Here is a 16,290-nt window from a genome sequence, read left to right as displayed (position 1 = left end):
AACGAAAAATCCATCTTAACTATAATTTACTTACTTTGTATTGTACTTGTTATGATGATAGCTCTAAATGCTACTTACTTTAAAGCAGCAAAAACGAAATATGAATCCAAAGACGAACCAAACAATGAAATCTTAACAAGATTTCGAAAATTAACGATAAGGAGGAAAAACCATCGAAAAACCATGAAATTCTGTTGTGCTGTGTGGGTTTTTAACGTTGGGTGCCAATGTAAGAAGAAAAGGGGTTTTGGCTTAAGGAAAAGAAGAAGAGAATTGTTTCTTCCTCTTTGCCAGGCTAGCTCAGGTTGTTCTAAGCAAAAGCAATAAATTTAAACATGTCATTACATTTCTCAAACAAATTATTGATGGTCAAGCCATCCTTTTTATTTTGCCCTCAGGCTCATTCATCTGATTATTTATGGTGTGTGAAAGCAATGAATAAACAGCTGACTTACGTGCATTTCACTGGATGTTCCGGACTCGATTCGTCCCAAGAATGACGATCAATTGGTCGGTCATCGTTGACCCAGAAATCGCAGAAATCGCTCGGGTGGCGAACGCAGCAACAATTCGCATTTGGATGTCCTGACAGCATACTTGCGGTTGCGGTAGATTGCCTTCTTCGGTCGACGACGATTCTCTGGCCTGCGTCAAGGCCGAATCGTTCTCCACCGGCAGCCGTCGGCTTCGATTCCGTGCAGCTTCTACCCGGATTGTTCCGGAAAACCACGAACCGTTCCTCTGATACTCTCGACCACTGTCGAGCACTTTTCTGGTGAAATTCTCCTCCGTGCAATCCGGATTCTTCCGGAATCTGTTTCCGGTTCCCTCGAACTCCTCGACCACTGTCGAATCTCCGTCTGGTACCTTGTAGCGATGAATTCCGGCTTCTCCGGAAGTCCTGCGATTCCTTGATGACCATCGACCACTGTCGAACTGCTTTCTGATGCTCTTCGGTTCCCGCTTGTTTCCGCACGCGTACTGTTGTCCGCTCGCACACCGTTGACCAACTCCTGGGAGAAAAAGAGGAAGAAAAGAAGGGGAAAAAGAGAGCCCTGCGGCACCAACAACGTCAGCAATTTAGCACAACATATTTTGTCTGTTGTTTAATTTCTCACCCTTTTGTGAAGGGGCTCTCGGGAACTTTTTCCCTTCCGTTTGCCGGTTCAGTTGCCGGGATTACTTGGCACTTTTTCTTTCCTCCGGGTGCTCGTTTGTTGGTTATTTTCCGTGCTTTCGTCTCCAACTATTGAGTGTGGTAGAGGTGTTTTATTATATTTTGCTCGAGTGCAATTTGGTGTTGTTAACTCACCTCTGCGGGTTCCCAAACTAGCCAAAGTCTTCGTGACCGTCTTCCCAACGGCTTGGGAAACCTTTGCAGGCTGTTTTCGACACGGAGCAGCAGCACGACTTGGCACACAGCCGTTCTCGGTTTTATTTCTACGCTCCTGACACGAGAAACAAATGCAGCGGAGTTGTTAGGACGAGTTCTGTGGCAAATTTGGCTGTTTACAATCACAATCAATATCACTTAATTTTTTGTTCGCTTACCGTCTCTCTTTTTTGTGCGTTTTCCGTTTTTGGTCGTTTCACGGGCTTTTTGCTTGGCGAAATCGCGACGACGAGGCACACCAAATCAATCCCGCACTTTTTCTTTGCCGAATGACAAGTCCACGGAAGTGTGTGAAGTTGAGCCGGTGCTGGTGTTTTCTTGATGCTTTTTCTTCCTTGCCCAGTTTTCTTGCGGATGACAACAGTACGGTTTCAGTTTTCTTCAGGTCGGTTCACACTTTTTGTATACACGGAGCGAAATCCTTCGAAGTTTTTCTCATTCGGTGACAATTATTTTGTTTGATGACATGTTATTTATCCGAATTGGTTTATTGAAGACAAAATAAACCAAGTATAATCTTATATGTTACATTATCCCGGCACATTTCGGCTTGCGGCACGAAGCCTTTACGGGATGCGTTGAGTTTCTGATAGAACTTTCGTGTTTCTTGGGAACGATGCAGCTGCTCCAGCTCCTGGAGCTCCTCCTCCTCCAGGCGGCGCTTTTTCTCCTGGAAGAGTCGGACTCGCTGCCTCTTCCGCTGTCGGTGATTTTCCACATTTCGACGGGTGCCTCTTTGCACTACTGCCGCCCGCGCGGCATTTTCTTCGTCCATCACCCTCCTACACTCCTCGTCGAACCAGTCGTTCCGTCGAGATCGCTCCACATAGCCGATGACGTTCTCCGCCGCACTGTTGATGGCTGTTTTGATGGTATCCCAACAGTCCTCGAGAGGGGCTTCGTCAAGCTCGCCCTCTGCCGGCAGCGCTGCTTCGACCGATTGCGCGTAGTCTGCCGCGACCTCAGGTTGCTTCAGTCGCGCGATGTTTAACCGAGGCGGGCGCCGGTTTCGCTTGTTGTTCACTACGGAGAGTTTTGGGCGCATCTTCACCATCACCAGATAATGGTCCGACTCGATGTTGGCGCCCCGACAGGATCTGACGTCGATGATGTCCGAAAAGTGCCGGCTGTCGATCAAAACGTGGTCGATCTGTGATTGCGTTTGGTACGGTGATCTCCAGGTGTACTTGTGTGGGAGGCGGTGCTGAAAAAAGGTACTACGTACGGCCATTCGTTTGGAGGCGGCGAAATCAATAAGTCTGAGGCCGTTTTCGTTGGTCAGTTGGTGCGCGCTGAACCTTCCAATTGTCGGTTTAAATTCCTCCTCCTGGCCGACCTGAGCATTGAAATCCCCGATGACGATCTTGATATCATGTTTTGGGCAACGGTCGTATTCACGCTCCAGCTGCGCGTAGAATTCGTCTTTGTCGTCACCGGTACTTCCGAGGTGAGGGCTGTGCACGTTGATGATGCTGATGTTGAAGAACCGGCCCTTGATTCTCAACCGGCACATTCGTGAGTTGATCGGCCACCACCCGATCACGCGCTTTTGCATCTTTCCCATCACTATAAAAGCTGTTCCAAGCTCGTGTGTGTTGCCGCAGCTCTGGTAGATGGCACGACCATCTGGATACGTTCGTACCGTGGAGCCCTTCCAGCATACCTCCTGCAGCGCTACGATGTCGAATTTGCGGCTCTTCAATTCGTTGGAGAGCACGTGGGTACTGCCCACAAAATTTAGAGATCGGCAATTCCATGTTCCAAGTCTCCAATCGCTAGTCCCTTTTCGTCGCGTGGGTCTTTGCCGATTTCCATCCGAAATTTGTTGTTCGTTATTCGTTGCTTATGTTTTTTTAGTAGTCACAGGCTCGCAAGGCCCGCAGCTAACCCCACTATCTCGCAGGAGGACCGTCGTGATGTTGCTGTTTTGGGTCCCGAACACCACCAGGACGTTGTTGCACTCCGCACGCCGCCCCTAACATGGAGAACAGACGCGTACGAAGCCCCCTAACTCATTCTGCATGCGACCAAAGCATCCACCGGGGTTGGGTACCCGATCTCCGCTAAGGTTGCTCGCACCCCAGCTAGTACCACGGGGAGGTAGAGAATCGGAGTTGCAGACAAGAGGTGATATGACCACTACCCGAGGGTTGGGTGTATGGGGTCTCGAGTTGCACATTGTCTACTTCACTAGCCAATGAAGTAGAATGTTACGGATCAATGTTCGGACATACTACCCTTCCGTGCTACAGTGCCGCTGCTGTGCTGCCAACGGTCACACTCGTAAGCACTGTTCCAGCGAGGCGGTGTGTATGAATTGTTCGCAAAAACACAATCTTGACGACGACACGGACTGCCCGAACCCAGCACACTGCTATCATGTAAAGGAGCCCACTCACCGATCAGCAAAAGCTGTCCGGTCTTCCGGAAGGAGGAAGCAGTGGTTCGAGTCAAGATAGACAAAAACGTGACGTACCGTGAAGCCCGCAACGAAGTCGAAGGAACTACTTTCCAAAAGAGCTATTCGAGCCAACTCCAGCTCAGGCTTAACGAACACTCCGATAAAGATCGGGAAATCCAATTGCTTCACAAAGAGGTTGAAAATCTCCGAAATCAGTTAAAAGACTTTGCCCTCCTAAAATCCCAATTGGAAGCATTGCAAACAGTACATCAAGCTGCCTTAAAATCGAACCAACAACTCGAAAAAATTAACTCTGGAGATAAAACAAGTATTGACTTAACTGAATCACCTTTGAAAGCCAGGATATCCCGCAAGGACTCTGGAAAAAAACACTCCCAACTAATCGATCCAGCTCGCAGAACACCAAACAAATCGAAAATCAAACTATCCCAAGTTCCCAAAAGTTTCCAGATCGTAGCATCAGCAGGAAACGGACTATGCAAACCTCCCCTATAACTGAACGAGACAAGGCACCAAAGAAAACCCATCAAGATAGTCCGGAAGAAGATATTCGCATGCGGAACTCTGGAAGGTTCTTCTCAGACGACGACAATGACGACTGACAACGCACCATCAACCACCGAGCTTCGCAAGGTACACACACCATTGTATTCATCTGATACCGACCACAGCATCGAATTGGCCACCCGAGTACGTAACATCTTAGAACCTAATCAACATACGCATCTGGAAAGCAGGCATCCAGTAAAAAGGCACTACCCTGTGTCAGTTGCAACAGAAAATGAACCAACGACACAGTATGAATTTCCATCTGCTGCAGCTGACACGGGGAACATGCCTTCCACGGCAAGTATTCCCATTTTAAACTGTCAAGCAACAAATCCAGCCGATTACTTTCCCACAGACGACACCACTCTCGCAAATTTGCACCTACAAAACACCCCCCCATCTACCCTCAACCTGATTCTCAGTCCTCATAGAGTCAGAACGCATTGCCGAATTTCTACAAACTATCCCAACCCGCCGATCTCAAGCAGGAATCCAGCAAACAAGCAACTCCCCGTGTCAGTTTCAACCGCATCTGCAACGCCGACTCAACCTCAACAACTCCCGGTGACAGCTGACACGGGGGAGCTGCCTCCTCTGGCAAGTATTTCAACACCTCTTAACATTTCGTCAAATTCAGCCGACCGTTTTTCCGTAGATATCCAGGCAGTAGCAATTCGTGTCTACTCGCCAGTAGAGATGACACTCGTTTCAATTTACCTGCCGCCTATCAAGTGATGTCACAGAAAGACTCAACGCGCTACTTACTTCTTTACCAAAACCGTTGATGCTTCTAGGAGATGTCAATGCTCATCACGTCGCTTGGGGCAGCTACATCTCCAACAGATCTTCACCAGCAGCACACAGAGGTAACCAGCTGTTCGATCTGATTGTAGATAACGAGCTAGTTGTCTTGAACAATGGCTCACACACACGCGTCGATTCAGCAACAGGAAGAATGCAAGCATTGGACGTTTCCATTTGCTCATCTTCCTTATCTCACAAGTTTACTTGGCACGTTCTTGCTGACACTTCTGACAGCGACCACTTCCCAATTTTAATACGAAGTTCAAGCAGCAGCGAAGAACCATTGCGCCCTCGGAGATGGCTTTTCAAACAAGTTGATTGGGAAGGCTTCGGAATTTTAGCAGAAGAAAAACTGATACCTGGAGAAGTGATTACGGCCGACGAGTTCACGGAAAGATTGATTGAGGCAGCCGAAAAAACCATACTCAGAACTAGTGGCAAACAAGGGAAAAAGCAGTGCTTTGGTGGAACACAGATATCGAGTCGGCTGTCAAAAGGCGACGCAAAACACTTAGGGCTCTCAGAAGACTTGATGATGATGATCCACGCAAGTTGGAAAGGCTAGCCCAATTCCACGAGGCAAGGTCTATCTGTCGCAAAATCATAAGTGAAGCAAAACAAAAATCATGGGAGGAACTTATAGATGGCATCAACCCGGAAACTCCCTCTACCGAAATCTGGAATCGTGTCAATCGTCTCCAAGGTAAGCGAAATACCTGCAATATCACCCTTCGACTGCCAACTGGGGTGACCAGCGATGGTACAACCATCTGTAATGCGTTTGCAGATGAATATGAGAAACTGTAGCTGTCCTGAAAGGCTTAAAAATCGCTCACCTATTATGTTCACCAAAATTGACCGACCGTGTCTCGAAGAGAAGTACAATGAAGACTTTTCCATGCAAGAACTACTATGGGCACTACAACGTCGCGGAGGCAATTCAGCTGGCCAAGATAATGTCGGATATCCCATGCTCCAAAACATGACGAATTCTGCCAAATTAGCACTTTTGGAGCTTTACAACCGGATATGGTCATCGGGACATTTTCCAGAATCTTGGCGCCAGGGTGTAGTCATCCCGATCCCAAAGCCTGACGGAAACCGAAGCTCACCAGACGGATATCGACCCATTACGCTTCTTAGCTGCATGGGGAAAAAACTCGAGCGTATGATCAATCGTCGCCCGTCGTCAGCATGCTTTTCTTGCTGGACAAGGAGTTGACACATATCTGGCACAGCTTGAAGACCTCATAAAGATCAACGACTCGGAACACGTAGAAATAGTGTCACTCGACATTTCGAAAGCGTTCGACACAACGAATAGAGTGCACATATTAGAAACTTTGAGAAAATGGAGAATCAAAGGTCGTCTACTAAATATCCTGTGTAGCTCCCTTGATAAAAGGACCTTCAGGGTTTCTGCAAATGGGTCACTCTCATGTCCACGGACTGCTGAAAACGGAGTCCCTCAAGGATCCACACTATCCGTAACGCTATTTTTAGTAGCCATGCAACCATTGTTCGAAGCAATTCCCGAGAACATCGAGGTCCTTCTCTACGCTGATGATGTGCTTCTGACAGCCAAAGGTGTGGACAAGACAAAAATTCGCCAGCAGCTGAGGGCAGCTGTCAACGCAGTCATCAAATGGACGAAGAATGTTGGTTTTTCGATCTCGGCGCCAAAATCAAAGCTCATGCACATATGCAGTATCAAACACCGTAAGCGAGGCAGACCCATCAAATTGAACAAAAAACCCATACCGCAAGTCAGAAAGATGAGGATTTTAGGTGTTCTCCTAGACTACAAAATGCAATTTCGCCAGCACTTTGCTCATGTGAAACAAAGCTGCCTAAATCGAGTCAGGATTTTAAAAATAGTTGGGTATAAGCTCAAGAGGGGTCATCGCAAAACGCTATTACAGGTTGGTAATGCGATGATTACCTCCAAGTTAATGTATGGAATTGGTCTAATCAGCAGCAATATCAGTGTAATGGAAGAGATGCTTGCTCCGGTGTATAATGAAGTCGTAAGACTATCATCAGGCGCTTTTCGTTCGAGTCCAGTAGAATCCATATTAGCTGAAGCTGGATGCTTATCCTATCGTCTTTTACTGACCCAGCGATTAGCACAAGTGGGAATTCGAATGGAAGAGAAACGTATTGACCGTTGTACATCACTTATTGAAAGATCAAGGCTTATTTTTCGTACAACCACCAACTCGGAAATCCCAAATATTTATCCAGTCGAACGACTCACAGATCGTTTATGGTATGACGAACCACCGAAAATCGACAACACTTTAAGGAAAAGCATAAAGGCTGGCAGCGGTAGAACAACTGTTCTTCCTAAGTTTAGCGAATTCATTACCAATAACTATTTTAATTATAAACAGATCTACACAGATGGCTCTAAATATGCTAATGAGACTGGAGCTGGGATTTACATACCGCCGAGAAAAATTAGTTGCACCCTACCAAGCGAATGTAGTGTCTTCTCAGCGGAATCGTATGCTTTGACCGTGGCTGCTCAAGAAGTGGCTAGAAATGACTGCACTGTGATTCTAACCGACTCAGCTAGCTGTCTGGATGCACTGCATAAAGGTAATTCGCGACATCCATGGAATCAATCTTTGGAGAGTCATGCACGAAATCGTAATATTATTTTCTCTTAGGTACCGGGGCATGCCGGAATACCAGGCAATGAAGAGGCAGACAAATGCGCAAATACTGCACGTAGCAGATCAACGCCACTTGCCGACTCTAGAGTTCCAGCTCAAGACGCTGTGAGACGCGTGAAAAATAGCATATGGGAGACATGGGAACAGCGATGGCACTCGAATCAATCTTTTCTCAGGCAAAATAAATACGCACCTACGCAGTACAAAGACCGGAAAAGTCTCGCAGACCAGCGTGTTCTTTCAAGACTTCGTATTGGGCACACTAGACTGACACACGCCTATTTGTTCGAGAAAACTACTGCACCGATTTGCCAGTTCTGTGGTGTACAAACTACAATTCAACATATTCTAACTGACTGCCACGGGTTCAAAGAAGCACGTGATAAACACAGTATAAGGGGAACAGTCTACGAAATCTTAAGAAACGAAGAATCACAAGAACATTCACTTTTAAAATTCCTAAAAGAATGTAATATCTACAAAACTCTGTAAAAATTAAATAATCAAGACACGAATGCCGCAGAGATGGTAAAGTGTCTCAAATAAAAAAAAACCTGGTGGAGTTCTGCTTACGGACGGTGGCCCACCGATACTTTTGCCAGTGTTGCGAGAGAGCCTGTGAGTGAGTGAGGTAGCAATACACTGGCGATTGTGTTTGTTTTTGTCGGGTACGATGGAACACTGATCGAGAGGAGAAAACAAATACGGTATTCTTCTCAAACAATATCCACTAGAGTGGCTCAAACAAAGGCCAATAATTTTAAATCTTAACTTAAAATATGAATCAGGTGGGACAAACATTTAATGAGAGCATTCACGGTTCGACAAGAATCCTCTTGAAAATGAAATGAACTTCTGATTACTTTTATTTTGCATTGTCCCTTTTTAACCCTAATCCTCTTGAGTGTCAATATGACACTTTTGTAAGATTAACGGCTTTTATCTTTATTCAGGCCCATAAAAAAAATCTTCTAGGGCCCACAATGAATTTAGTCTTCAATTTTGCATCATTTATTTTTTCATGGACGCACCTTGAAAGGATTGTATACCGATTGGCAGAAAGTCATTTGGCATAAACCGTTTGGCGTAAAAATCGTTTGGCATAATGGTTATTTGGCATAATGGCCGTTTGGCATAACGATCGTTTGGCATAAAATAAAAGGTGATGCAATTACTTTTGCCATGTGGTATGCGGTCCGGATTGTCTCTAGCTTTGGGTAAACCTAGAAACACTGGGCCTTCCTAGGGATTTGACCTAGAAACTCGTTAAATAAAAATAACACTAATGTTTTTCAATTCTTTGCAATATTTTATGTTATCTTATGAAGTTTTATATTATTAATGACAAACGACTATTATTCCAAATGATCATTATGCCAAATGACTTAATGCCAAACGGCGTAGAACCCCCTGAAAGCCCAGACAAAAAAATCCCTAATCAAACCTTGAGTGTCAATTTGACACTTCTCGCTTGAAATCGCCATATTTCTTTCGTTTCTCAACCGATTTGTATAAAATATATAGTTTTGAATTAACTCCCATGGCGTGGGCTGGGGTAGCTCACGTGATGATGATCGTGCTAACATTATTTATGAGCTGTGCGACGACTTCAACATGACTGTCTTAAACAATGGGGAAATGACTCGAATTAATGGATCCCAATCACAGCATATTACTTTAGACCTTTCTTTAGCTTCTTCCTCTCTGAGCTTGGATTGTACGTGGAAGGTAATCCAAGACCCTCAGGGAAGCGATCATTTGCCTATCCATATTTCTATCACCAATGGTCGTAGTCCACCCGATGTGATCAATATTCCTTATGACCTCACAAAGAATATAGATTGGAAAAAGTATGCATCGGGTGTTAGCGACGCCATCAACTCAACGGACGAACTACCTCCGGAGGCAGAGTATGGTTTCATCTCCGGGATGATTGTGGAATGTGCAATCGGGGCACAGGTCAGACGTAACGAAAACTCAACGATCCTGAGAAGACCTCCTACTCCGTGATGGAACGGGGAGTGTTCTCGCGCGGGAAATGAAAAGCGCAAGGCGTTTGTCGAGTTTCGCAGAACCGGATTGCAAGAGAAGTTCCAGCGTTACTTAGCTTTGGAACGCAAGTTCAAGAACCTGATCAGGGCCAAGAAACGTGGATACTGGCGGCGATTTGTGGATGGGTTATCTCGAGAAACGTCTCTGCGCACACTTTGGCAAACAGCACGAAACATGCGTAATCACAGTCCCTCGAACGAAAGTGAGGAAAGTTCGAGTCGATGGCTATTAAAGTTCGCGAAAAAGGTCTGCCCGGACGCAGCGCCAGCTCTGAAAATATATCGTGATACAGAGAATAGCTCCGACACCGAGGATAAATTCTCGATGGTCGAACTTTCACTTGCGCTCTGGTCCTGCAACAATTCAGCTCCCGGACTGGACAGAATCAAATTCAACTTGTTGAAGAATCTGCCAGACTCCGCTAAAAAACGGTTATTGAATTTATTCAATAAATGTTTGGAACTGAACATTGTTCCGCATGACTGGAGACAAGTGAAAGTCATCGCCATCCAAAAACCGGGAAAACCAGCTTCTGATTACAGTTCTTATAGGCCGATTGCAATGCTCTCGTGTCTCCGGAAATTGCTCTAAAAAATGATCATCTTTCGGCTGGATAAATGGGTTGAATCGAACAATCTGTTGTCAAGTACACAATTTGGATTCCGTAGGGGCAAGGGTACGAACGACTGTCTAGCATTACTTTCATCAGACATTCAATTGGCGTTTGCCCAAAAAGAGCAGATGGGGGCAGTATTTCTGGACATCAAAGGGGCATTCGATTCGGTGTCCATAGAAGTGCTATCTAGTTATCTTAACTCTTGCGGACTTTCACCAATATTGAATAATTTTCTATATAACCTGTTGTCTGAAAAAATCATGCATTTTAGTCATGGAGAAACCAAAGTTGAACGACTTTGTTACATGGGTCTACCCCAAGGCTCATGTTCTATGCTCCATAACTTCTTAATTATAGAAGATGAAATGAAAAAAATGGTGTGATTTTTTAAAGTTTAATAAGTTATTTTCCCAAAGTTCTGACTGTTAAAAAAAAGCAATATTTTTTGGATTTTGGAAAAATGTGAGCAATTGTGGGCCACCGAATTCAAATTGTAGGGATGAATCATCCTAAAGGATGAAAATCCCAGTAAAAAAAAAAAGAATCCAAATTGATTAAATAACATGCAAAGTTTATCAGTTACCCAAAACTGTTATTTCATAATTCAATTCGATATTTTAAAGTAATTTCAGATGATGAAATTAAATAGAGAGTTGTGTATGATCGAATAGTTTCGAAAACCTGGCTCGCGAACGTTTCGGCCAAATTCCTTATAGGTATAGGATGGACAAAATATTTTTCATAACTCTTCTTTTACCTTAAGAAAATTTTACAGATAGGAAAAACGTATTTAAGTTCTGAATGTGTATAAAAACATAAAAATATAAGTGACCCAAGATACCCCACAAAATGTGGCCCACGATTCCACACAAGCTATGATTTGTTAATAATGTTAAAATAATGTTAATAATAATTCGAACTGTTTCATCAAAAATCCCTTTTCCACGTGAAAGAACATGACAAAACTAAGATCATAAGTGTATGAGCATATTTTTGTTATGAACTTTAGGCTCCCCATCGCCAGCTTCTTCTAGACAATAATACGGAGCAGGCATATGGTCTTGTACGGCAAGATGTTTTCTCATAACACGCTCTTGGCTCATTTTAAACACCTTTCATGATAACTAATCTAATCTATGCGTCTATAATTTTCATTACTTTCATTTGATATTCTTTCTGTTAGAATGTGTGCTTCACTGGCCACGTTTCCCCATGGCTCACGTTACCCAACTATCCCTTATCATGAATATGAAATTAACTTTTTCAAGCACGAATTTTCAATCGTGAATTTATACTTTTTTTTTTTAAATCAGGGATTAACATAGAATGGGAAATTGTGGACTTTTAATTCAAAATCCATAATTGCGAGTTCAGTATTTTTATTTTTTTTAATAATAATAAGCATTTTTTTTAGGTAAATATTGAGTAAGAAACCTTAATGAACTTGCGTTCCTCTAAAAGGTTTCGGTTCTAGTTGACACTTAAGAACATATTTTAACGATGCTTACATTGCATTGTAAACAATGAATTTTTTAAAGTGAATTAGAAGCTCACAATTTCGATTTAAGAATTTTGAAATCAGAAAAAATAATAGTGAACAAAGAATTATAAATACTTATTGAATTAGTTATTCGGAAATTTTATTCCTGATTCGACGATCAGACTAGGAATCTAAAATATAAACAGCAAATCTTTTTTAACTCATAAAGTAACAAATTTGCAACAATTAATAAAAACTGTTTTAAATTTCGTATAAAGCTAAATAGTCAACATTTTTTATTTATGGAAATAATATTTCTAACTTCAAGATCACGTTTAATTAAAAAATGACAACTAGTAGACCAACTTGAATCTGAAAAATATGTAATGTTGAAAAAGCCTTATTTTTCAGTTTTTTCGCCTTGTCTAGTTCTCAGGAAAGTGATAACCATAATAAACACAATTTGAAAATATTTTTTTATTTTTCTGTGATATAATGGCTTTTAAGTAATGGTTGCAAATTTGCCACATCATGCAACGGTACTACCACTGACCATAGTACTACTGTGGTCAGTGCTACTACCCTAGCTAGGTATGAAGGTTCCAAAGTGTGTTTTCGAAATTTGCATCGTTTAAACATTGCATTTGTTTCCCCATGAAGGAGTTATCGTTATTAATAATTTATTATCATATAATGACATTTTGAAAATGTCTTAGATGAATTTGTTTCGAACTGAAAAAAAAATCTGTTGAAATATGGGGAAAAAACAAGTTGTAGCGCTGATGTGGTCTAGTAGATAAGCTGGCGCGAGTCTGGTAACCCAGGCGTACCGGGTTCGATTCCCGGTATCGGCAAGAAAATTTTTGGGTTCGAATCCCATAAGTTGCCGACAGATAAGATGCATTTCATTGTATAAATAATTATATGTTATCAATATTTCAGAGGGAATGCATCTGAGGTTAATCTGAAGAGACTATTGCAAGTGGCACGGGTAGCCGGCCATTGTAGGTTTCTGAGGGTTGGACGCCTTCCTTCGTCGAACCATCGGACCGTGGAAGCCCTAGAAGAAATTCGAAGGCCAATACATACATACAAATATGGGAAAAAACAAGTTCGAATTCTATTGGATAGATAAAATTTACCAGAGAACCACTTTGAAATCCTTAAAAAAGAGTTTGAATTTTATACCAAGAAAAACTTTAAAGTGTTGATTCGTTCAAGTTTATGTTTAGAAAAGTTGTATTGGAAAGATGGGAGAAGTAAAGTAGGCGTGTGCCTAGAAAGCCGTGTTTTTTTCATCTGCCAGATTCAAACTTGGAAAATTTCGAAATATCAGTGGAGAAAATCAATTGTTTACCGGTTTCCAATTCATCAAGTTTAATTAGGATTCGCGGCTCCGGAAGATCGGAAAGGATGGCAATCGAAATTATGATGGAGCAATCGTTCGTCAGGAGGTAGGTACATGGAAAATTGGAAACCAAGGAGGCCTGAGTTTCAAATTTTCGAGCATGCAAAGCTAAGTATTTAGTTCTCCCATTTTACAGAGACGAATGAGTGAGCCTACCCAAAGTCTCAACAAATAAAAAAAAATTCTTCCCTTATTTATTTTTTTAGGCCATTTTCCCTAGTAATATTCTCGGATCTTAAAAAGGAATCCAACATGTGTTTCTTATACTTTTTAAATTTCTTTATAAGGAAAGATTTGAACTTATAAGGTGGCTCTCAATTTGTATGTATGATTTTTTAAATTACGCATTTTTATCACTTTTTGTGAAGAAAATCACAATCCACAAACAAGTGTACTATAGATTAAAAAAGACGAGCGAGGTTATGAAATGCCTTTTGACTTTTTTTTTATTTTTTTCACATTCATTTTCCCTTATGATCGGTATTATGATTTTCCGACTATCTAATTTTTTACATTTTTATCTTGTTGACCTTAAAAACTTTTTGACTTTCTAGTTTTCTGGCCTTCTGATTTACAACATCTTTAGCTTTCTGAATGTTCTATTTTCTGACTTTTTGACTTTCTGACTTGCGTTTTTTTTTGCTGAAAAATTTTGCCCTTTTTAAAAATTGTTGTAGTTGTCCTCAAAAATTGTGAATCTTTAAAGTTCTGGTAGAGTCGGTCATTGCACCGTGGAATAAAGTCGGATTTATTGTGGATGGCCGAGGTTATTTTGTACCCGGTTTCCGAAGAAACCAAAAAAGGTTTACAGAGTTCAAATAATATTTGGTAATAATATTCCAGGTTGATGTGACCAAATTTTAAATCTTACCTTTCTTTTTAAAATGTTTACTTATATACATAATCAAATTTATTGAAAACAAGGTAAGTTTCAAAATTCTCGCGTACCTTTTGCAAAAAATAATAGAAACGACAAGAAAAGCGAAAAATTGATAAAGGAACAAATGTCATTTATGTGTCTTTCACGTATTATGATGGGATAAAATTTGAATTTTAATTCGAAAATATAAATGACCCATTCCAGCGTGACGTCACAACGTTTGCAAAACAATTTTTTGGTATATTGTATGTAAGTTTTACAGGTCATATCGCACATTGTTAAAAATTGTACATTATAAGGTCAAAATTTAATTCTCTACAATTTGAAACCAAAAGTATTTGTATAGAACAAATAGTTAACAAAATATAAGCAAAAGGAATCGTGACGTCACAACGCGCCTCTTTTCAAACTTTTCAGTTTTTTTTACAACGCCGCAATTTTCTGCTCTTCTATTTGATCAAATTTTATGAAAATTTCAGGAAAGTATCGATTTATTACAACCAACAAACCGCTGTTTTTGATTTTTTCAAATTTTGATTTCAATTTATTTTAGAGCGATTCAGTTTCGTGACGTTACAACGCACCATTTTTTTAAAGCAGGGTTTTGCAAAGCGTTGTGACGTCACGGAATTTTATGGTTAGCTACATGAAATAAATCAAAGCATAATCTTAAAATGAATGCTTGATTTACTTAAAATGCTTAAAAACTTAATAAATAATGTGATTTGGTGATGAAATCGATCCATTTATTCCCAAAACTTAAAGGAATTAAATCTCAAAGGCCCATATAAGCAGATAAGGTTTGCAACACTGCTCACATCAATTTTATTCGAAGTTTTTTTGTGCGATCATGTGAATATTATTTAGGAAAAAACTAAAACTAGGAAATATTTATCCGTAAAAGCGTTGACATGTGTTTCTAAATCTTTTAATCTTTAATTGCAAAAGAAAGGAAAAATAAATGATAATTTCAAAGCCTAACACAAAGTCCAGTGCCAAATTTGGGGATTGTCCCACGAAAATAGAGGGCACAATGAGCCTAAAATTTGTATGGAATCGTGAGAAATTGGGTTTGGAAGGACATTAAAACCAAGTTATGCACCAATTTCTGAAGGCCCTATCGGCTGATTTGTTTTAATTATAGTCATTCACAAAACTTTCATTATGACAAATAGTTTATTTCAAGATCCCATTTCGACAACGGTTTAGTTAAAAAGGTTTTTGAGTTTCAAAAATTAGCTTCTGATGGGTCAAATACAAAAAAAAACCTGAATGATCGTTAATCGACGGTAGTTTTGAACGTTATAGCTGTTTTATGATAACTCTAATCGAAACGCGTTCCTCAGATGAAATATTGTCATAATCAAAGCTTTAAAATTCTCAAATTAAAAGAAAAATTGGTTGCTAAAGACCTAAATTATTGACGAAAAATGGTTTTTTTATCATGCCGAACAAAATCTACATAATTCCATACAAACTTCAGGTGCGTTGCGCAACCCCTTCCCTTAGAATAATTTGACCCAAATTTTGCATGAGACCTTGTGCTAGTATATATTTGAATTGATTTAATTTTGTAATGCAGTTCAAAGTCTTTTTTGTGAGATTTTACGTGAACACGGGGTTCGATTTGGATTTTCTAGTGACATTCTTTGAGGTGGAAGTTTCAATAAAAGCAGTTTTCTATTAAAATAATTTAATTAATTTTATTAATTAATTTTCTATGAAAATCTTATTAATTTTTTAATAAAAAAGTTAATCTATTAAGTTTACCATGTTCAAAGATTTTTTGAATCTCATTACATTTATTCCTTGGAACTTATTTTGTTTGAACATAATGCCAGAAAGAAATAGAAGCTATACTAGCGGTGTTTTTCATTCCAACATAGGATATATGAAGAACTAGATCTTTTGAAAGATTTTTATTCAAATCACAGATAACTACCTGCTTTATGATTCACAAATATTCTTTACAAAATCGATGAGGATTGCATTTGTTTGATAGTTTGTT

The 16,290-nt window shown here is 40.8% G+C and overlaps 1 protein-coding gene across 1 annotated transcript; it reads right to left on the bottom strand.

The window, feature by feature from the left end:
• Window positions 1-248: 248 nt before the first annotated feature.
• Window positions 249-5,938, bottom strand: LOC129752347 (uncharacterized). The gene is made up of 6 exons (XM_055748136.1): window positions 5,885-5,938; window positions 3,870-3,977; window positions 3,628-3,814; window positions 1,313-1,530; window positions 1,119-1,246; window positions 249-1,055 (listed from the first exon to the last, which is right to left on the bottom strand). Exons 1-6 carry the CDS (start codon window positions 5,936-5,938, stop codon window positions 452-454), a joined length of 1,299 nt encoding a protein of 432 aa, XP_055604111.1. The 3' UTR covers window positions 249-451.
• Between the last annotated feature and the right edge of the window lie 10,352 nt (window positions 5,939-16,290).

This window comes from Uranotaenia lowii, chromosome 3 (genome assembly GCF_029784155.1).
Source record: "Uranotaenia lowii strain MFRU-FL chromosome 3, ASM2978415v1, whole genome shotgun sequence".
Classification (NCBI taxonomy): domain Eukaryota; kingdom Metazoa; phylum Arthropoda; class Insecta; order Diptera; family Culicidae; genus Uranotaenia; species Uranotaenia lowii.
The sequence above is the reverse complement of the archived record's forward strand: the minus strand, read 5'-3'. Positions and strand labels throughout refer to the sequence as shown.